Source organism: Salvelinus alpinus, chromosome 17 (assembly GCF_045679555.1).
Source record: "Salvelinus alpinus chromosome 17, SLU_Salpinus.1, whole genome shotgun sequence".
Taxonomy (NCBI): domain Eukaryota; kingdom Metazoa; phylum Chordata; class Actinopteri; order Salmoniformes; family Salmonidae; genus Salvelinus; species Salvelinus alpinus.
This window is the reverse complement of record NC_092102.1, coordinates 13,302,815-13,326,719: the sequence shown is the minus strand read 5'-3', so window position 1 is coordinate 13,326,719 and position 23,905 is coordinate 13,302,815. Positions and strand designations below refer to the sequence as shown.

General features: G+C 42.9%; 1 protein-coding gene across 2 annotated transcripts in view; it reads right to left on the bottom strand.

The window, feature by feature from the left end:
* Positions 1-23,905, bottom strand: part of LOC139542179 (adenylate cyclase type 6-like) — an 87,734-nt gene that overhangs the window by 9,118 nt on the left and 54,711 nt on the right. For both annotated transcript variants that reach the window (XM_071347287.1, XM_071347286.1), the window contains exons 4-20: positions 12,547-12,696; positions 12,132-12,253; positions 11,011-11,122; positions 10,633-10,760; positions 10,223-10,381; positions 9,721-9,862; positions 9,249-9,386; positions 7,179-7,207; positions 6,111-6,258; positions 5,739-5,836; positions 5,351-5,438; positions 4,990-5,106; positions 4,566-4,724; positions 4,282-4,457; positions 3,888-3,956; positions 2,250-2,382; positions 752-1,015 (exon numbers count right to left, since the gene is read on the bottom strand). In XM_071347287.1, the coding sequence (XP_071203388.1) occupies positions 752-1,015; positions 2,250-2,382; positions 3,888-3,956; positions 4,282-4,457; positions 4,566-4,724; positions 4,990-5,106; positions 5,351-5,438; positions 5,739-5,836; positions 6,111-6,258; positions 7,179-7,207; positions 9,249-9,386; positions 9,721-9,862; positions 10,223-10,381; positions 10,633-10,760; positions 11,011-11,122; positions 12,132-12,253; positions 12,547-12,696 (2,232 nt within the window). The remainder of the gene's footprint in view (positions 1-751; positions 1,016-2,249; positions 2,383-3,887; positions 3,957-4,281; positions 4,458-4,565; positions 4,725-4,989; positions 5,107-5,350; positions 5,439-5,738; positions 5,837-6,110; positions 6,259-7,178; positions 7,208-9,248; positions 9,387-9,720; positions 9,863-10,222; positions 10,382-10,632; positions 10,761-11,010; positions 11,123-12,131; positions 12,254-12,546; positions 12,697-23,905) is intronic.

Genomic DNA, 23,905 nt, shown 5'->3' with positions numbered 1-23,905 from the left:
CTTCATTAAACTGTTTAAACGAAAATGTGCATATGAAAACCATAACTGGCACATAGATTGGTATAAATGGTAAGATATATTGGAATTTCACATGAGAAAAGGTTGCCGACTCCTCGTGTAAACTATTACCGGCAACTTCAGGAGAGTGATGGCAGAATCTGATAAAGCCAGCAGGAGCAGAAGAGTTGGGTCAGGTTACATTTTTTTTATTCGATTGGTCGAAAGAACAGACAACTAGATAAGGCCAGATTTTTAAAATGTATTTAACATTTTTGGTGAAGCTTGCATACAATTGCCCCTTCCTGTTGCACACAGCAAGTTTCCATTCCCCCATCAGATTTATGGCTGATTTAAGATGAAAACCTCAACCCTGTTACGGTAAACCCTGTCAACACTTACTAGTCTTTTAAAAAATGATTGAGATGGGTAAATATGTTGGTTTTTTTTATGACAAAATGTTCAAAATTAGGTGCAAGTTACACTACCCAAAATGTACTCTATTCATAGAACGACTCAGCTATATCAATCGCTATTCTTTCTTTCTCTTGGTGACTTTGTGGATTTTATTCAAGACCACCCCTTTCTCCCCTCCCACCTCCTCCCATCTCCCACCTCGTAAAAGTCTGCGACAATCTCGTTCGGTAATCTCAAAGACTCCATCCCCTCGTTGTCTCTCCGCTCTCCCCCATTCCCCCTCTCCTCCCTCCCCGACCTTTCCCTTCCTTTATTTATACAGATTATTCTCTCTCACCTCGTCAAAGTCGGCGATGATCTCGTTGAGCAGCCTGAGACACTCCACTCCCTCATTGTTGGCCTCCAGCTCCACGTAGAACTCAGAGAAGTTGGAGATGGAGGCGAACATGACGGCCACACACTCACAGGACTGGTAGTAGAGCTCGTCGTTACGCCGCTCCCGCGCCAGGAAGTGGGCGGCCACGTCTTTAGGTAGGATGTTGTGGAGGAGGCGGCGGTTGTAGGCCTGAAGCTCCTCCATCTCCTCTTTCTCCTCTGTAGCCTGGAGGGGACAGACACCGGGGAATGGGGAAATGGTTTGTTAAAAGGGATGAGAAAGTGATTAAATGATTAATAGGGCAACCTCATTGCTGTCTGTCTATAGGTATTGAAAGGAACCGAAAATGCTGATTGGCGTTTAGTATTCCACTGAACGTAGACCAGAGTTGAGATTAAAAGTCACTCTGCTGCAACCACTATCTACAGAGAAAGGCTGAGGTCTGCTGAGTGATGTCACCAGATACAACAACCGAGGCATGTGGACTCTACCTGCTGGACGAGTGTGTGGGGGGGTGCCAGGTCCTACCTAGCTTCCAGAGGAAGTCGAGGCGTGTGTGTGTGTGTGAGGGATGTGAAAACATATTTTTTTCCTGCGTTTTTTCCAACTGTTAACGACGATGATGCAATGGTGGAGAGTCGACTCTCCAAAATAATTTATTCTTTGCACAGACCCCATTTCTGAGTGTCAAGATTCAGTATTTTTGAAACAGAGGAGACTGATTAGTTGCCGTACTTCAGAGAATACAAACACTTGTGTCTTTCATAGCAAGCTAGCGAGGGACGGAGAGAGAGAGGGGCACAGGGGCACAGTATAGACAGGTCAGCCACCAGGCAGACAGAATCAGAACCGTGCACTAGGCCTATCTATCAGCAATCAAAAGGTGTATCTCGCAATGGAATGCTGTATCTTGCAATTTCTTGGCTTGCAATGTCTCGCAACTTCAGTAAAGCAGAGCCTATTATCAATGAATAAGTTAGGATATTTTACACGCAACAGACCGAAGACTGAACACACACTCGCACCATTAGCATTAGTGGGAACCAAGACTGTTCTCACGGCAGGTCTGCCGGTTTTGACTAGCAGAAGTGACTTTTCGTAGCAGGTTAGGAGAATTTATAGAGCAGGTTAGGGAAATTAACGTGGCAGGTTAGGAGAATTAACATGCCAGGTTAGGAAAGGGTTAGCTAAAATTTCCCCAGACGATGCGACAACCAGGACATCCCTGAGAACTGTCTTGGTTTCTACTAATGCAATGCTGCCAGCACGAGGGAGAGAGGAGGGGGCAGGCAGAAAGAACCATGGTGTGCATAGGTCTTGGTAATCTGTATCTCTTGTCTTTTTCCCCCACAAAAAACTTTGTGGGAAAAAATAGAAAAATAAGCTTAACGTTAAGGATCCCAATTTCTAAACGTTCACAATCTTAGTGAGTGTGTATGTGTGTGGTGCCAGGTCCTACCTGCAGCTTCCACAGGAAGTCGAGGCGTGCAGTGGACTCAACCTGCTGAGCGTGTAGGTAAAGAGCCAGGACGAACACCGTCAGGATGACAGGGGTCATGACCTTTAGAGACACCTTGGTCACACTCTCCTGGCTGAGGGGAGGGAGACAGGACGACAATCAATCAATCAAGCAATGAATCAAGTAATACATCAGTGGAGGTTCCTTGGAGGAGGAAGGGGAGGACCATTTTCAGAAAAATACAAATAGTGAAACATTAAAAATAAGCTAATTTCCATCCTCCTCTGGGTACATTGACTTCAATACAAAATCTAGGAGGCTCATGGTTCTCACCCCCTTCCATAGACTTACACAGTAAGTATGACAACTTCTGGAGGACGTCCTCCAACCTATAAGATCTCTTGCAGTATGAACTAACATCTTGTCCATCCAATCAAAGGATCAGAGAATAAATCTAGTACTGAAAGCATACCGGTAAACTACAGCTAGCTAGCACTGCAGTGCATAAAATGTGGTGAGTACTTGACACAAAAAAGAGAGAATGAAAATATTTGAAGTTTAACAACAATATAACAATGTTTAAATAAGAAGCAGCAGAGAGAGAGAGCTAGCTATATTTCATGTTTTTTTTCTTTTTAGTTTACCTTTAGTTTAGCTAATGCAGATGATTTAGCCTACTCAACAACCTGACTCAAACAAAGAGGAATGCTGTTTATGTTAGCTAGCTGGCTAAAGCTATCCAACACCGCAACTCTTCTAAGTCAAGGTAAGCTTTCAGTTTTAGAAATGTATTGCCACCGCCGGTTTAACTGCTAAACTGCTTGTGCTACATGTACTGCGTGATTTGACACATGGATTGGATTGTGGGTGTACTAACGCGTTAGTTCTAGTTTGTTGACTATGACGTTAATATGGTGACAATGATGTATGCTCTAGCAGTAACCGTATGGTGTAAAGGTTTGGCTTGGAGAGGTTTTTTGATGGAAAAGTTAGAGGAGAGCGCGTAGATGCGATGATGCTGTATGTGGCTGCTATGAAAGTGAACTGTGTTTGCGGGTGATCAGGGGTGTATTCATTCCGACGATTCTGTTGCAAAAAGTTTCTTAATTAAACAGACCTACCTGAATTTGTCCAATAGAATCTCTTGTTTTAGTTGAAAATTGAATGTTTTGCAACTGTTTGGACTAATAATTACACCTGCTAGATGCAGGCAAGAGTGTGCAAGGCGGTATTGTTTGTGTCACTGTATGTCACCATGATTTCTCCAATTTGTCTATCGACCTGTTCACCTACGTTACAAATGTTCATTTGTAGGCTAGGTTGTAACAACCCCATGATTGGTAGGTATACTATAGGGGAACATTTAGTATCATGTACTGTAGTAGCCTAAACCTATCGCTGTTACACTGAGCTGGGTGAATGGAATATGAGGCCATGCTCATACAATTAAAATTGGTCTCTCTAATCTTGATGGGCATGAACTGCCACTGTAATCAATCAATCACACTTCTGGCTGAGGGGGAGACAGAGGGAGGATGGACTCAGTCTAAGAGTAGACACGCACACTAACATGGACATGGTAACAGTACACTGACCAAAATACTAAAAGAGAAGACCAAAAGATAACAATGAACTTACCACGTCTCTGTAACTGTTTCATTGAAACTAGGAAACCAATCTAGAGAGTCATTCAAAGGTGTGAAAGAGCTAAGGGAAAAAACATAACACATATTGATTAAATACCTTCAACACTTGACAAGACATTTGTGCTTTGCACACCAGAAAGGTAGACACAAGTTCACATTGACTAGAATTGTATACTTGCGCTCTTAAGCTTGTAATGTGGACTGATTCAACCTGCCTTGAGTACCATATGGTCAGGGTTTGCACTTTCGGGACTATTCCATGCAACTTTATCAACTAGTGCAGCTTAAGTATTTGAATGAAAACAAGTACTACTTGAACAAATACTGTGAGGTGGGCGAACAGTAGGCTCCAGTTAGTGACAGGGTGTGTGTGTGTGTTAACTCACAGGGTGTTGGCGGTGAGCAGCAGATCTGCATTGTCGAACAGGGCCACCTGGGGCCACTCCACGAGCAACAGGAAGGTGACCTGGATCAGCACCATAAGGGCCAGCTTGCCTATACTGCTGATGTGGAGGAACACACTGCAGGCCAGCAGGGTCAGGAGAACACTGTAGCAGAAATACTGGAGGAGGAGGAGGGGTGGGAGGGGTGTAGCAAGTTATAACAATGTTATTACATACAGTATTCACACCGCACTCACACCACCCACTAGCGTCCCTGCTGGGCTCACCTCAGGGAAGTGGCATGGCATGGGCTGGCTGGGGCACAGGGTCAGTCCGTCCTGTGCCGACTGTGTCAGGTTGTGTAGTAGACACAGAGTCACCAAACTGGAGGACAGGTTACGCTCACGCACCACACAGTCCACCAGGCCCTCTCTGTCACAGGTAAACTAAAGGGAGAGCTACACATGTCAACCAACAGAGAAACCCAAACACACGGATGTCAAACTGAACTACTACCGTTGCAGGCACTATTGGGAGAATTATTCACAATGTTCGCGCAGCACGGCGCTCTATCATCTTCTACTGATAGCTTGTCACAAAAAACCTATGCCACAGTACTGTACAACGTTTTAAAAAGGAAACGTTTAATTACCTGCAATTCTAACTACACTGTTATTGTACATGAACGGGAAAGCAAATAGTGGTCCCTACCATGTTAACGAAGGCAGACATGAAGAGGAGTATGATGGTGAGGACCCCCACCAGGGTACTATTGGTACGAGACTGGACGATCTTCTTCGTCAGCGTCTGCAATGCAGCCGGGAAGAGCTGGGAGGAGGAGGGGGGCAGAGAGACAGAGAGAGAAAGAAAGAGAATAATTCATCCTAGTCCTCCTCTTAGATTAAAAGATACAGCCTGGGATCTGGGGAATATGTTTACTGGTCATTTAAATTCTATTTCCACATGGATTCTTGAAGAATATAACGCATCATCACAACAAATGCCAACTTTTGGCTACATTGCTATGAAAGGGTGATAATACGATTAGAAAATGGTGGCCCTTGTCCCGTACCTTGATGCAGGAGTAGATGGCACAGATGAAGAGGATGTTGACGAGGAGGATGAAGATGCTGATGTAAAGACCCAGCATGAGGGGAGTGCTGCGGAGAAAAAGAAGAATACATCTTACCGGAAGTCCCATACTGCACCAAATTAAATGTACCATAGGCTACTATTCAGTACATTACTACATGAATTCAGTATATTGTCTTTGATAGGTTTAATACTGTTAAAAAGGCTGTCCTTTGAGCCGGCTACCCCGTAGTGGTTCAACCAGACCAACCAGCAGCCTAGTTTAGTTCCATGCAGGTACAATTAGAAAGGTTAATAAATACAAAATAATATATATATTAAAAAACAATGAGAAGAGAGGTTAGGTATAATTCAAGATATTGACTTACTGGGGGAAGATGATAATCTGGATGAAACAGATGAAGCAGAAGACTAACAGACCACAGGCCACGTAGCCTCCAAAACGATCATCCACCTTCTTAGAGTACTGAAAACATCATCGGGAGAAGGAATAATACAATTAGCAGTTGTGTAACTATTAGCTGCAGCAGCAAGCTGTTAACACAACAAGGAGGACCACAACGGGGGGGAAAAAATCCTTCAGGCTTTATTGTGCTTTCTTTATCATTTTGTAACGTATGTGATGTCTCCTGTTCTGGAGTGGGTTCATATGTATTTTAACAGTCCAATCAATCAATCAATGAATCATTAACTCAATCAACAAATCACAACGCATCATACTGAAATTAAACAGTGTTAACCTTCTTCTCCAGGTCTTTAGTCTGGAAGGTGAGAAGGAACTTCTTGACGTGGTCTTTACGGAGTTGGTCTATGCTGCGGGCGTCGATGGCTCGGCCCAGAAACTCATCCACCTCATCCTCAGGGTTCAGGGCCTCTTGGGCACAGCGGCTAAAAACAGACAGACAAGGACAATAGACGGGGTCATGGAGACAGACAGACAAGGACAATAGACGGGGTCATGGAGACAGACAGACAAGGACAATAGACGGGGTCATGGAGACAGACAGACAAGGACAATAGACGGGGTCATGGAGACAGACAGACAAGGACAATAGACGGGGTCATGGAGACAGACAGGCAAGGACAATAGACGGGGTCATGGAGACAGACAGACAAGGACAACAGACAGGGTCATGGAGACAGACAGACAAGGACAACAGACAGGGTCATGGAGACAGACAGACAAGGACAACAGACAGGGTCACGGGGACAGACAGACAAGGACAATAGACGGGGTCATGGAGACAGACAGACAAGGACAACAGACAGGGTCATGGAGACAGACAGACAAGGACAACAGACAGGGTCACGGGGACAGACAGACAAGGACAACAGACAGGGTCATGGAGACAGACAGACAAGGACAACAGACAGGGTCATGGAGATAGAAGCACAAATCAAACAGTATTTGAATTCTTAGCCTGTTTACAGATGTGCAGACTTTACACTTTTGAGACTATTCCATTCCATCCCAGGCATTGCTCAATCAAGAGTTTTATTGAAAGAAAACTAATACTATTTGACCCCAGGTCTACCTCTGTGACAGGCAGTGATTAAGAGTCAATAGGGAATTAGTGCTGGACTCACTCTGACCCTCTAAAACCAACAGTCTGCTCTAAACTTAGCTCCAACAATAACTAACAGTGTGCCAATCAGTCCCCAATGGGCCAATGCCTACACTACTACATTAAACACACACACACACACACACACACACACACACACACACAAACTGGCCAATGCCTACAACAACACAGAGTACACACACAGTAACCCGATAACAACTACTGGGCCAAAATAGGACTCACTTGTCTTGTCTGGATGTTTCATCGATACCCTGGGAAAAGTGAGAGGAAGACAAAGAGAGAGAGAGAGAGAGAGAGAGAGAGAAAGAGAGAGAGAAAGAGAGAGAGAGAGAGAGAGAGAGAGAGAGAGAGAGAGAGAGAGAGAGAGAGAGAGAGAGAGAGAGAGAGAGAGAGAGAGAGAGAGAGAGAGAGAGAGAGAGAGAGAGAGAGAAAGAGAGAGAGGGAGAGAAAGAGAGAGAGAGAAGAATGGATAAGAGAGAGAGAGAGAAAGAAAGAGGAGAGAGAGAAGAATGGATGAGAGAGAGCGATGTTTTAGACACGTAGCCAGTGAAAACCACAGTGTAACCAAGCCAGTGAAAATCACATACCACCAGACTCAGACATCTGCACAGTTAATCCCTGGGAGCCAGACTGATGTTTTAATTAATGCTGTAGGATTAAAGTTACACCCTCCTCCCCCTGGGCAATACCCCTCAGAAAAGAAGAGAGAGCGAGGGGAAGGGAGGTAATGAGAAGAGGAGAAAAGAGAAGAGAAGGAGAGGAACAAGATGACAGAAGTTGAGAAGGGGAAGGGAAGTGAGTTTGGAGAGAGGGTGAGAAGAAGAGGAGAGGAAAGAAGAGGAGAGAGAACAGGAGAAGACAGGTGAAGTGTAGGGTGTGAGGAAAGAGAGGGGAATGGAGAGAGGTTGAGAACAGGAAGAGAGGAGAAATGATAATGGAGATGCAGCCCTGCTAGACTGATCAGATCTGAAGCATTGTTGTTGTGAATCATATCAGAGTCAATAACAAGTGTTAGACTAGCTGTTTGCCACTGGCCACTAACTTCCATTGAGTGTTGGGTGTACATTAAAGGGGCAATCTGCGATTGAAACAATAACAAAGGGGACACCCTGCCTCTGTTTTGGTAAAAAGCTGAGGGATGGGCCTGGAGAAATGTAACCACATAAATTCGTAGACATTATGTTTTGATGCAAAGACTGACCATCCAAGATATCGAAATGATAGTTTTATGCATATTCTGAGGCTATACACAATGTTTGTTTACATTTAATTTGTTTACAAACATTGTGGTAAAACAAGCTTATATTTTGGGTTATGATGAGTATGAGAGTTGAACTGAGCTCATGAGGCATTTATAAGTTATATTCTTCAAGAAGAAATGCGTATATATAATTAATTTATAACTCAAAAAATGTATATAGCAACTGTGGATTACCCCTTTAACCACAGCGGAGCTGTGTAACTAACTAACTGTATTACGCACATGATTAAAGCTTAGGTTGCTAGACAAAATCATTAACCATTTTATGTGAGTAAAGTCATACCGTATAATTTAAAAAAATCACAATCGCTGTGATGGAAACAGGAAGTTTTGGTACAATTTCATAAATGTCGACAGATAATTTGTTTGTTCGACATGGTGGGAACTTTTTGTGTCGGTACAATTCATTAATTACGCAGAAAATGGTGGAGTCAAGTGATGTGGTCCTCCCACTAAAACTCGTGAAACCATGCAGTTTATTAGGCTACAGGTGAAATGAATGATGAACTTCATAGGGTGGTGAAAGTGCAAGGTGATGAGCTTGATGCTCCTTTCCATACATATCCAGGGTCTTATTCTGGTTAGACAAACAAAAACATTCACTCTCTTATCCATAATAATCTCATCATGTAGACTAGCCTACCCGCACTATCTGCAAGCTGTTAGCTAGAGTGCACATACTAAAACCAGAGTAGGCACATTTGCTATTTAACGCAACAGTTTTTTTGTGACAAAACTATCAGCGGAGTTGAAAATGCGATGGAAACACATTGAACTTTAGATTTTTTTTATTCGGTACATGTAAACTTAAGCCAAAAAGTACATTTTGTGTGCACCATGTAATCACGCACTGATTTTTTTTATCCGCAACAAGTCAGTTGGGTGGAAATACCTCTGGTAGGAAAATGCACATATTTTCTTGATGCAGATTTTAGAATATTCGCATGAAAATCTGTCGCCAATTGGATGGAATCCTAGCTATATAGAGCAATCCTTTGCTCTCAGACCATTTCAGGTCATCAGTTTCTCACCATCTGCCTGAAGACCTTGGAGTCCTTGGTCCTGGAGAACCTTGTATCGGGTACCCAGCGTGGCATCAGGCCCTCAGTGGAGTTGGCACGTACCCGCTGCATCATGGCACTCTTGGCCATCGCTGCCTTCTCCTCTTTCTGCAGGGAGGGAAATGACCACACCAATGGACCTTATTCACACTGGACATTTGAATGTTGTTACACAGTATTTCTTTATCCCCCCAAAATTCTATACTATTACCAACATAGATTCTGACAGAGATTTTGAACAATACACATTCTTTTTGATAATTCAATGAATAATTAACGATAAGTACCATCCAGGAGAAAAAGAGGAAACCAATGAATAAATGGATAACTAAAGGAAATGAAGAATTTCTGTGATCTGAAACTGACAATGGACAATAAACAATTATTTTTCCTAGTATAAATGGGAAAATGATTGATTTAACTCGTTAAATAAACAACAGACCCTTTTCTGGCTGCACCCCAGCACCAGGAACGTCTCGATGTTGTTCTCCTTGAGATAGACGTTCCTGTCCCCTCCGAACCCCGGCTCCACCTCATAGTCCCCATTCAGGTACTGTAGGGTGGCCTTGGTAATGTGGATACGCCTAGTAACACACACATACACACAAGGACCAGGGGTCACATTGACACAGTACATCAGAGGACATTTTGAATCTCGAGGACTGCAATACCAGCAAGAGTGTAATCAATACTAACAGTTTATTATGATGCCCCACATCTAGTTAGATGTATTGTATTATCAAGCGTGTGTTTTATCCTCTATTTGTTATTAATTGTGATGTGTCTGAGCCATATGCCTGTAAGCCAAAGACAAATGTTTACTTTTTAACCAAAAAATGGACAATAAAGGCTTGAACTTGCATGCTCAACTAAATGGTTAGCAGTAGATCAAGTGCAACCCTATAGGAGTTGTCTATGGTGTGTTGGTGGTGGGAGGGGCTTACCCTGCCGCACCCCCTGCCTCCATGTGATTGGCTAGAGTGACATCGTTGGACCACACGTCAAACTGCCACTTCCTCAGTCCCAGCACCCCACAGTGGACCCGGCCGCTATGGATACCCACACGCATGTTCACATTGACCCCTGTGACCTCTCTCACCAGCCTGCAGGGAGACACACACACACACACACACACACACACACACACACACACACACACACACACACACACACACACACACACACACACACACACACACACACACACACACACACACACACACACACACACACACACACACACACACACACACACACACACACAGAAAAACCCCTGTTACGATAGTTTCCAGACAAGCCAAAGTGTGCTTCTTACTAATTCAAAGTAGGTTATTCATTAGTGTGTGTGACTCACGAGATGGCCTCTATCATGTCCACTCCCATCTCCACACAGCAGTGTGCATGGTCGGCCCTGGGTTCAGGCAGTCCAGACACACAGTAGTAGCAGTCTCCAAGGATCTTGATCCTCAGACAGTGGTTCTCCTATAGGACACACAAACATGTGCCGCAAACAACCACAGGTTCAGGGTTAGGGAGTAGATTATACGTAAAATGTTAAATGTATTATGGAGCATTACACAACACAAATGTAAGTGGCCAGTAGCCAATGAATTACACGTCACTATGGGCGATGCAAAATCCACAATTTAAAAGTAAAGAGTACATCTATAATATGTTTGAAATCTGACGAACGGGGTTGAAGTGACTGATTATATGATGTCTAACTGCTCACCGAAGCTAGTTTGTCGAAGCGAGCGAAAAGTTCATTCAGTGTCATGACCAACTCTTGTGCGGTGCATTGTGATGCCAGGCTGGTGAATCCTTCGATGTCTGCAAACAGTATACTGTTGGATGGCGAGAGACGGAGAGAGAAAGAAAGACAGAGAGAGAGCGAGAGAGAGAAAGCGGGAGTAAGAAAGATTGTATGACAGAGGGAGAAAAAGAGAGGACGAAAGAGGGAGAGAGAGAGGGAAGAGGGAGAGACAGATCAATAACCCATCATTAGCATGGTCATGCGCCTACCAGCCTGTCTGCTCCCTTCCTCCATCTCTTGTTGAGATAGAGAGACATTTATTCTGTTCAGCTTTTCGTCTGGACTCATATAGGTCACCTTCAGTCCTCCCTCCCCAGTGAAGACATCTCAGCACGATTCTCATTTTCTAATTTGTCGTAATAATTACAAGGAAGAGGGAAAACAACTGGAACGTTGACACTTCTAGGGGAGAGATGACAGATGGCGCTGTTGCCCTCTTGATCAATGTTCTGACTCAGTAATAATAATAACATCAACAACAACATGATAGAAGACAGACCGATAGAGAGAGAACGTCTGGGGAGTTTCACAGTGTTAATTCAACACATCTTGATGGGGATTGAATAGAGTTTAGACTAATATCTGGGTCAAGAGGCTGGTGGTGTTAGATCAGGTAGTCCAGGGTCCACAAAACAACTCAGAGTAGGAGTGCTGACCTAGGATCAGTTTAGAGTTTTAGTTAATACTTAACAAGATAGCATGGACTGATCCTAGATCAGCATTCCTACCCAGTCACTTTGTGGATATGGGCCCAAGGCAGTGTCTGAAAACGTTACTGGCTTTCATATGCTTGCTTCCTCCATCCTTGTTTCCTCAATTCCTCTCAAAGTTCATTGGAGGAAGCAGTCCCAGGGAGGGACCTTGGATCCTTTCCTTTAATGTGCTTTAAGAGGATTTGAGTAACTGCGGCAGTTGTGTCATTTGAGCCAATACAGATGTGTCACATTTTGACCTCAGCACCACTTGTTGCGGAAGAGAGTGAAATGGTCAGTGTGTGTCCATGGTTACGGCAGAGGGACAGGGTGTGTGTCCATGGTTACCTGACGTTGTCATGTTTCTGGATGTAGATCTTGTGGAACATCATATCTTCCTTCTTGGCGTTGATATCTGCCTTCATCTCCATGGCAACGTGCCTCGGCAGCACCGACAGCAACAGGCGCTCCTGGAGAATGTGTATGATAGACAGAGAGACAGAGAGAGAGAGAGAGACAGAGAAGTGAGAGAAAAGCACTCAACCCATTCCCTTTCATGTGTTTCAACAGCTAGAAACCTCAATGAGTCACTGCCTTGAGTGCCAGTCATTCGTTGGAATACTGCGTGGGAACATGTTGGTAGAGTATAGAGGCATTCAGAAATACTCTATATTGTTGACCCACAATAATTTGAAAATATAGTTAGGTCAACAAGTGTAATGGCTTGTGTAAATGTGTGTGTGTGTGTGTGTGTGTAGCCTACCTGTTGCTGATTCTCTCTCTGTAGGTAGAGCCGGGCCTGGATGTACCCCCTGGTCTCCTGAAAGGCCTGTCTCTGCGATACCTCAGCAGGGTAGTGGGTACAGATACCTATCATGTTGGTGCACAGGAAGATCAACACGTTGGCACTCAGCTGGAGGGGAGGGAGAGAGAGCGAGCGACATGTAAGGTTACACATTTCATAATGTTATCACACGTTCCCACTGAGCTAGAGAAGAGAGGGAGAGAGATGTTGAATTATTATTGACACGTGGTGTGCTTTCTGGCACCACGTAACTGCCATAGTCATCCAAGTGGGTGCCCCTTCATTTTGATAGTAGCGAAGGAGTAGCTAGCTAGCTACCTACTACGGAGTCCACGGACCGCAGTGGCTTAGCTCAAACTTAATCCGAGGTCTACAACGGATAAACCAGAGACAGCGAGACACCTTGATGAGACCGCGCTTGCTGCCTGCCTGCCTCTGGACTTTTTCTTACCGCTTGACCACCTCCCTCAGATGAACTTTCTAATGACTGTCCATCCCATGATGTTATGTTGTTTTTTGCTTTGAAGCACTTTGAGATTCTTTGAAAAGCGCTATATTTGAATTTGAATAAATGTATTATTATTATTGTTATATGTTAATTAGCTATTCTAGTTCAGATTAATGTTTCTACATGTCATCTATGTCTTGTTGAATTGTTCAACATTGTTTTTCCTGACAAAGCAAGTACTTTTCCAATTACCGATAAAGCATTTTAGAATTTGAAAGAGCTAGAAGAGCGATGGAGAGAGAGCGAGAGAGAGGGAGACAAGAGAAATGAAGGTTGGAAGAGAGAGAGAGAGAGAGAAAGAAAAGAGAGAGAAATGTAAGTCTGTTGTGACAGAGTGAACCTGGTGTGACCTGGGTGAGGTTGAATACGACATTCACTATTACCATGTCATAAGATTTACAGCACGAAATCTAGACATCTAATCCAGAAATGTCTGGATACACAAATGAGGTATGATATACAGTATATGGTTAGAGAAGATGAGAAAAACCTTGTGTCTTTCCAAAAGTGGACTTTCTTGAGATGTCTTCGAGGCTATAATTGGGAAATCGGGATATCTACACATTTTTTTGAAAATCTATACATTTCCTGGAAAATCTATACATTCCCCTTCATACTGGTAAATGTACAGATTTACCGGGGAATCTATATATTTACAGGTGTTACTGGGAATTTATATTTCTGTAACTATACACAACCTGGAGTAGAGGGTTAAACCTACATTGACTGTAGGTTACAATACAACATTATAGACCAAGGGTGTGTACCAAATGGTGCCCTATCCCCTATATAGTCTCTGGTCTAGCTCTCCCTTCCTTTCTCATACTGTTAATAACCTTATTGTGACTGGCTCAGTGATTAAGTGGACATCAATAGGACAGCATTATGTTGCCTGTCTGTCTGTCTATCTGTCTGTCTGTCTGTCTGCTTCCCTTATTGGATCTGACAACGCATCAAAACACAACTCATAATCATAGACAATACAAAGAAATGGGGTCAGAGACAGAGAAGGCCCACGCTTCTTCCTTACTCCACTATTCCTCCGCACAGATAGACACTAGGAACTGACTGAGAGAGGAGGCTCACTATTTCTCGCACTGTGCAGATAGGCAAATGCTAGTCTGATTTGCTTAAATTCACGAACGCTTGTGTTGTCAGACACAGCGGCAGTGGGGAAGAGACTAGGCGAATGTGAATTGTATATGAGCACACTGCAGCAAAACACAACCGCATTGTAGGCTTATATGCATGGGCTGGCTCAAATGAAGTTTAGAAGTTTAGCCTACAGTTAGACTAGACCAACACAACAGCATTAGGCTAGCTAAGTGAAGTTTAGATAGCCTGCAGTTAGCTTAGTGAGGTCGTTGACCTCGAGAACATTCCTCTGCTGCGCACACACACCCTCTACAGGCAACAAGCCAGTGTCTGTAAGTGATTTTGTCCACATCCAATGGTTTACACTGAACACACATGACTACAACCTCTCTCTCTCTCTCTCTCTCTCTCTCTTAGCCTGGGAAAATAGCTTGACCCCTGACCAGGGGACAGACTATTTCATCAGTAATGAGAAAAAGACAGACAGCCTCAGACCCTGGATAAAGCAGACTGTATAACAGCCAGATGGCCATGTTGTCTGATGGAGATTAATGAAGGAAATGACTTAGAGACTGACTGGTGTGTTCTGCTGTTCTCAGAACAACATTCTAGACCAGTTCCATAGAAGTTCTAAGGCCATTCCAATTATGGACTCTGCTCTCCTCAAAGTGAACAATAGGGTCTTTTTTGGGGAGCGTATCTACTGGACAATCAGAACAACCAGTTCCATAGAAGTTGTATAGAACTTCTGCAACTAAATCAAATCCCACATGGATGGCAAAGTGGTGTGCTCTGTTCTCCTCAGAACATTCTGGAACAGTTGGTCTTAACAGACAAGATTCTAAAACAGCCAGGCTTTAAGCTTAAACTATTTCCACTAAATCAATCAAATGGCATTACCAAACATGGCAAGTATGCAGCACTTAAAAATGCAGCGCAGACTCTGCTCAAAGATCAGATTGTGAAGTGTAATACAATTCACTTCAAGTTTTTTCAATTGTATATTATAGCTGGAGGAGAGTGCGCCTTTACTGCCAGACTTGACATTTAATTATCTCCAACATCAGTACCAGCATATGTAAGTCGAAGCTGGTATGTGGCCAAACATGTTTGTTTGTCTGTGCATTCGTCTTGTGTATCTGTGCATTCGTACACCCACTGCATACTTCCTTGCATGTGCGTGCTTTGAAAAGGGCCATTCGCTTCATTGGATTCTACTGATAGTGTCTAGTACGTCTTCATCTATGATTACGAGGTAAAACAGACGTGTAGCTACTGTAGTGCGACTTTGCTCAAACATGACTTGTGAAGCACCCATGTCATCTTTATGAAGACTTAATAAATGTTTTATAAAGCCTGTAAGTTGTAGTTTGTTTATAGTGGGACCAGCAGATGTGTAGGAGCCATTGAGACTAGACAAAGAATAGAGAAGTATTGGACGTTGATCCAAGAATACATATGTTTTTAGTCATATGTACGGCTTACACATGGTGTACAGTGTATATGAACATAAAGTAAATGGCTCAGTACAATAGAATAAACACTTGAGCATAAGTATAATACATGAAGGCACAATTTATTGTCCAATATTTACAGTTGAAGTCGGAAGTTTACATACACTGAGGTTGGAGTCATTAAAACTCGTTTATCAACCACTCCACAAATTTCTTGTTAAAAAAACTATAGTTTTGGCAAGTTGGTTAGGACATCTACTTTGTGCATGACACAAGTAATTTTTCCAACAATTGATACACAACAAATGATTTCACTTATAATTCACTGTGTCACAATTCCAGTGGGTCAGAAGTTTACATACACTAAGTTGACTGTGCCGTTAAACAGCTTGGAAAATTCCAGAAAATGATGTCATGGCTTTAGAAGCTTCTGATAGGCTAATTGACATCATTTGAGTCAATTGGAGGTGTACCTGTGGATGTATTTCAAGGCCTACCTTCAAACTCAGTGCCTCTTTGCTTGACATCATGGGAAAATCAAAATAAATCAGCCAAGACCTCAGGGAAAGAATTGTAGACCTCCACAAGTCTGGTTCATCCTTGGGAGCAATTTCCAAATGCCTGAAGGTACCACGTTCATCTGTATAAACAATAGTATGCAAGTATAAACACCATGGTACCACGCAGCCGTCATACCGCTCAGGAAGGAGACGCGTTCTATCTCTTAGAGATGAACGTACTTTGGTGCGAAAAGTGCAAATCAATCCCAGAACAACAGCAAAGGACCTTGTGAAGATGCTGGAGGAAACAGGTACAAAAGTATCTATATCCATAGTAAAACGAGTCCTATGTCGACATAACCTGAAAGGCCGCTCAGCAAGTAAGAAGCCACTGCTCCAATACCGTCATAAAAAAAGCCAGACTACAGTTTGCAACTGCACATGGGGACAAATATCGTACTTTTTGGAGAATTGTCTCTGGTCTGAGGAAACAAAAATAGAACTGTTTGGCCATAATGACCATCATTATGTTTGGAGGAAAAAGGGGGACGCTTGCAAGCCGAAGAACACCATCCCAACCGTGAAGGACGGGGGTGGCAGCATCATGTTGTGGGGGTGCTTTGCTGCAGGAGGGACTGGTGCACTTCACAAAATAGATGGCATCATGAGGTAGGACAATCATGTGGATATATTGAAGCAACACCTCAAGACATCAGTCAGGAAGTTAAAGCTTGGTCACAAATGGGTCTTCCAAATGGACAATGACCCAAGCATACTTCCAAAGTTGTGGCAAAATGGCTTAAGGACAACAAAGTCAAGGTATTGGAGTGGCCATTACAAAGCCCTGACCTCAACCCTATAGAAAATTTTGTGGGCAGAACTGAAAAAGCGTGTGCGAGCAAGGAGGCCTACAAACCTGACACAGTTACACCAGCTCTGTCAGGAGGAATGGGCCAAAATTCACCCAACTTATTGTGGGAAGCTTGTGGAAGGCTACCCAAAACGTTTGACCCAAGTTCAACAATTTAAAGGCAATGCTACCAAATACTAATTGAGTGTATGTAAACTTCTGACCCACTGGGAATGTGATGAAAGTAATAAAAGTTGAAATAAATCATTCTCTCTACTATTATTCTGACATTTCACATTCTTAAAATAAAGTGGTGATCCTAACTGACCTAAGACAAGACATTTTTACTAGAATTAAATGTCAGGAATTGTGAAAAACAGAGTTTAAATGTATTTGGCTAAGGTGTATGTGAACTTCCGACTTCAACTGTACATGTGTTTTGGAGAAGGGGAGATTGGGGGAAAGTGATTAAAATGTGCACATACTAAGAGTCTGATAGCATCAGATGTGTGTGTGTAGCATGAATGTATGTACAGTATGTGTGTGTGTGTGTGTGTATGTGCGCTAAAGAGTGGAGAATCAGAACAGGTGGTCAGTCCAGTTCAAGTGTTCAGCAGTCTGATGGCTTGTAGATAGAAACTGTCTCTGAGACTGCTGGTACCAGACCTCATGCTCATGCCTTAGGAAGTAGAGACGCTGTTGTGTCGTCTTGACAAGAGTGCTGGTGTTGTTGGTCTAAGTCAAGCCCTCGGTGATGTGGAACATAACTCTACTGCAGTCCTGTTCCCTCCTCTGCTTCCGAAAGGTCGACAATCAACTCCTTTGTTATGCCGACGTTGAGGGAGAGGTTGTTGTGGTGGCACCGCAATGCCAGTTCACTTACCTCCTATAGGCTGACTCATCGTTGTTGGTTATCAGGCCTTCTTGATGATGGAGTTTGTGTCGTGCAAAGCAACACAGTCATGGTTGAACAGAGCTTATAAACTGAGTGGTTTGAATTCTGATTGGTTGAAAGCCGTGGTATATCAGACCGCATACCTCGGGTATAACACAACTTTCAGTTTTACTGTTCTCATTACGTTGGTAACCAGTTTATAATAGCAATAAGGCTCCTCTGGGATTTGTGATATATGGCCAATATACCACACCTCCTCGGGCCTTATTGCTTAAGTATAGCAGAGAGCTGAGGTCGCATCCCTGGGGGGCCCCTGTGTTAAGAGTCAGTGTCGAGGAGGTGTTGTTGCCAATCCTCACAGACTGGTCTGTCCGTCAGAAAGTCCAGGATCCAGTTGCAGGGGTTAGTGTCCAGACCCAGAGGTCTGAGCTTGGTGACGAGCTTGGAGGGTACTATAGTGTTGAATGCTGAACTGTAGTCAATGAACAGCATTCTCACATAGGTGTTCCTCTTGTCCAGATGTGTTAGGGCCGTGAGAATAGCAATGAACCACTTCTTTTGAAGTGGTTTACTCTAGTGAAGACCTTGTTTGTGTGAAGATGGCAGGTTGGAGTGCTCTCCTCTCCACAATATCACTAGACTTGAGAGGTTTACAGTGTATACAAAGAAACAGGCCAGGCTCTGTGTTGTTACAACAATACAGACAGAGGCAGGCTAACAACCTGACCCGGTACAAAGTGTGTGTGTGTTTGTACTCTGAACAAAATATCTATCTACCATCTCAAGACAGTGGCAGCAAAACCACTCAATATGTCATTGCTGTACTATGTGCTAATGTTGAACCAATCAATTTTCACTTATGACAATAAAAAGGTATCAATCAGCACTGTTTAACTGACCTGATAATAACACTACTGACTGTGTGGTTTGGGCTGTGTCCATTTGAAAATGAATTCAAGACCAACTGGGGTAAACACTAGACTAGACTACAGCAGTAAACAAACAAGTAAACAAATGGTTTACATGTGTCGGACAACAACAAGTCCTGAAGGGACATTACAGGAAATCCTTCAGATAAATAAAAGTGTCCCGAGTGGCGCAGCGGTCTAAGGCACTACATCACAGTGCTAGCTGTGCCACTAGAGTATCTGGGTTCGAGTCCACTAGAGTATCTGGGTTCGAGTCCACTAGAGTATCTGGGTTCGAGTCCACTAGAGTATCTGGGTTCGAGTCCACTAGAGTATCTGGGTTCGAGTCCAGTAGAGTATCTGGGTTCGAGTCCAGTAGAGTATCTGGGTTCGAGTCCACTAGAGTATCTGGGTTCGAGTCCACTAGAGTATCTGGGTTCGAGTCCACTAGAGTATCTGGGTTCGAGTCCACTAGAGTATCTGGGTTCGAGTCCAGTAGAGTATCTGGGTTCGAGTCCACTAGAGTATCTGGGTTCGAGTCCACTAGAGTATCTGGGTTCGAGTCCACTAGAGTATCTGGGTTCGAGTCCACTAGAGTATCTGGGTTCGAGTCCACTAGAGTATCTGGGTTCGAGTCCAGTAGAGTATCTGGGTTCGAGTCCACTAGAGTATCTGGGTTCGAGTCCACTAGAGTATCTGGGTTCGAGTCCACTAGAGTATCTGGGTTCGAGTCCACTAGAGTATCTGGGTTCGAGTCCACTAGAGTATCTGGGTTCGAGTCCACTAGAGTATCTGGGTTCGAGTCCACTAGAGTATCTGGGTTCGAGTCCACTAGAGTATCTGGGTTCGAGTCCACTAGAGTATCTGGGTTCGAGTCCACTAGAGTATCTGGGTTCGAGCTGACACGGTCGCCGGGTGCACGGTGTTTCCTCCGACACATTGGTGCGGAGGGCTTACATGTTAAGTGGGCATTGTGTCAAGAAGCAGCGCGGCTTGGTTGGGTTGTGTTTCGGAGTACGCACGGCTCTCGACCTTCGCCTCTCCCGAGTCCGTGTGGGAGTTGCAGCGATGAGACAAGACTAACTACCAATTGGGGTGAAAAAGGGGTAAAAGTAACAACAAAAAGTCATATTCTGAGGTGTCCAGGAAGGGAGAGCGCTCTACTTCTTCCTTGCAGCACTATGATGACACAGAACGGTTGATAAGAACCAGAGTATGTGAACGGAGAGGAGCAAGTATGTGAGCGGAGTTGAGCGGTCGGAAATCCGCTCATCACTCATGGAGCAGTGCTTGTGCGCCACTCCAGCACTCCATGTCCTTTCCAACCGCTCTGCTAAAAACCGCACAGCATTCACAGGGGGAAAAACTGCCTCTTCAAATTCAAGCCATTCATTAAAATCACAATTAAACCAATACCCATCTATTTTTGTGACTACCATTTAGGTTTTGAAGTACTGAAAACAAACCATATGATTTGAATTAAAAGTATTTGAATAAACATGAAAAGGTATCTGGTAAGGAGCACTAGTCATTTAAAATAGGCTACATGTCATATTAAACAGCATATAAACAGTCTAAATAGGTCAGGAGCCAGACAGGGAGCCTAAGAAGGAATGAAAAAGATTTTTTTTAGGCTATATTATTTAAATTATTTCAAGGCTATAGTCTACAAAGAAATACATGGTGAAGCATTTGCGAGTGCGACACACTAGGCTGGTAGGGAGTCAGGGACATTAAGTGCTCAGCATTTAAACAACATTTTGTTGTATTAAATCATTATCGTCCATAAATTGTGCATATAGGCTGTGACTTACTTAGAATGAAATACAAATTAAACAAAATGCCTTATTAGGCTCAGTATAAGGTGCCTTTGAATTCATTTTTAGAAACACGAGTTTGGCCAGAGTCTGTGGCTTCAGGCTCATGCGATGGTGCCTGGAAAGCAGTCTAGCAGTAGTGAATATCCTCTCCACACTTGCAGAGCCACTGGGGATGCTAAACACCCTTTTGGCCTCTCTTGCCAGACTGGGCACGGATAGAGTATTATTATTTTTTAATTCTGAAGGTTTTTAGGCAAAATAACCCAATCAAAACAGAAAGCTCCTTGAACGTGGGAATGTGCCAGGCCCATTGGGCCAAAATCAATTATGGCCTATTGTATAGATAATAGAACAAAATTAAGGAAACTTTTAAGAGACCTGATTTTTTGTTTATAGATACTTTACTACAATGACACACTTAATTAGCTAACCACTTCGTTCCTTTCTTTTAGCAAGTGCACGTAGTAAGTACATCATCATGCTTTCGGGATACATGTCTTTTCAGATCCCACAAGGATTCTTTACATCACCACTCTCCCTCTCTTGCTCTTCATCTTTGTAAGTCACCTTGATTTTGCACCTGTGTGTTTTATCAGCTGTTTCTTTATGAAAATATTTAGCAAACTTCACGACAGTAGATAAAGCAAGGGGCTACAGCAGCACACAAGTAAACTACAAATGCATGCTGGGCCGGGCATGCCCTAGGCTCGTGAAGTGAGCGCTACTGTAGCAAAATTGGAGCAGGTGAGAAGGACGAAGCTCCAGACATTGGGAATCTTGCTCCTTGCTCCAGTCAAATTGGGCACGCTATGCTCCTTGCTCCTCTCACCTTTTTCAAAGTGTTCATAATGCCAGGCTAGTCTAGTAACTGAAAAGGTCGCTGGTTCGAATACCTGAGCAGACAAGGGGAACATCCGTTGATTTGCCTTTGAGCTTAATCCTAATTGGCTCCAGGGTCACGGTATTACTATGGCTGACCCTGTAAAACAACACATTTCACTGCACCTATCTGGTTGATGTGACAATAAAACTTTTTTTTCTCTCTCGATTTTTTCAAAACAATCAACACGCATCCCCAAACTGAAATACGTTGGCCAGAATTACACATTTAATTTGCAAAATGTATTAAAACTTCTTATGGCTGCATCCCGATACCGGGATCGATATGACAACAGCCAGTGAAAGTGCAGGGCGCCAAATTCAAACAACAGAAATCTCATAATTAAAATTCCTCAAACATACATGTGTCTTATATCATTTTAAATGTAATCTTGTTGTTAATCCCACCAAAGTGTCCGATTTCAAATATGCTTTTCAGCGAAAGCACTACAAACGATTATGTTAGATCACCACCAAACCACAATAAGCACAGCCATTTTTCCAGCGAAATATAGCAGTCACAAAAAGCAGAAATAGAGATAAAATGAATCACTAACCTTTGATTATCTTCATCAGATGACACTCATAGGACTTCATGTTACACAATACATGCATGTTTTGTTTGATAAAGTTCATATTTATATAAAAAAATCGGAGTTTACATTGGCGCGTTACATTCACTAGTTCCAAAAACATCAAGTGATTTTGCATAGCAACATTGTTTCAACAGAAATACTCATCATAAATGTATATGATAAAGAAGTTATACACATGGAATTATAGATATACCTCTCCTTAATGCAACCGCTGTGTCAGATTTCAAAAAAACTTTACGGAAAAAGCAACCCATGCAATAATCTGAGACGGTGCTCAGAAATATAATAAAATTAGCCGCCATTTTGGACTCAACAGAAACCAGAAAATACATGATAAATGTTTCCTTACCTTTGATGAACTTCATCAGAATGCAGTCCTAGGAATCCCAGGTCCACAATAAATGCTTGATTTGTTCGATAATGTCCGTTATATATGTCCAAATGGCTACTGGGGTTAGCACGTTTGGTAAACAATTCCAAAGTCACAAAGCGCGTCCACTATAACGTGACGAAATGTCCAAAAGTTCCGTAAAAGTCAGTAGAAACATGTCAAACGATGTACTGAATCAATCTTTAGAATGTTGTTAACATACATCTTGAATAACGTTCCAACCCGAGAATTAGATTGACTTCAGATGAGCGTTGGAACGGAGGTCCTCCTCATGTGAACGCGCATGGTGAAAGCATGGTCAGCTCGTGGCAGTGGTGACTAATTCCTGTCTCCTTCGGCCCCCCTTCACATTAGTCATCAGACAAAGTTCTATTGACTGTTGACATCTAGTGGAAGCCGTAGGAAGTGAAAACTCATCAATATCTCGCTGTAATTTCAATGAGAGCTTGGTTGAAAATCTGCCACCTCAGAAAAAATCCAAACAGGAAGTGGAACTTCTCAGGTTTTTGCCTGCCATATGAGTTCTGTTATACTCACAGACATAATTGAAACAGTTTTAGAAACTTCAGAGTGTTTTCTATCCAATATGAATAATAATATGCATATATTAGCAACTGGGACTGAGGAGCAGGCCGTTTACTATGGGCACCTCTGTGCAACTTTCATCCAAGCTACTCAATACTGGCCCTGCAGCCATAAGAAGTTTTAAGACTCAAAACATTAAATACATGACACAAAATCAACTACCTCCATCAAAACATACAACTTGTTATCTAATGAAAAGTAATTTCAATCAATCGTTACATAATGGCCCAATATATACTAACTACAACTATCAATATACCATGGCTAACCTTTTATACAGTATGTCTGTGCCATTTGTTGGTACTATAATTATAGTATGACCATAAAAGGCAAGTAAACGTATTATCACATCATGGGCTGTATTATTGTTTCCTAAAATGATTTTACCAACGATGACCAAAGCATAGAGAATGTCACTCAAGAGCATGAATACCCAGAAACAAAAGGCTTCATTTCACCTTTTTCCATTTTGTACTTTACAGATTCACTGATGCTGTACAGTACACACGGAGAACAGAAATTAAATACACCGAGCCAACAAATCACTCCAAAAACAAAGCAATGTGAAAAAAGGCAACACAAACACAGATCATTCAATCCATTCTTTGTCGACCAGTTCACGTTTTCATCAACGTTACACTGGGTTTTTTCCCTCGCAATGCAGCGAGGGGAAAAAATCTCCTTGTATGGCGCATTCATGCTTGGCAGTCCTCTGCAGTGATGCCCAGACAACCGGCAATCATTGCGTCTAAGAGGGACATCTGGTCATGTGGACGCGGTAATCATAAACTTTCCACCTGCACGCAGAGAAGAATTCCTCGGTTGGATTGAGGAAG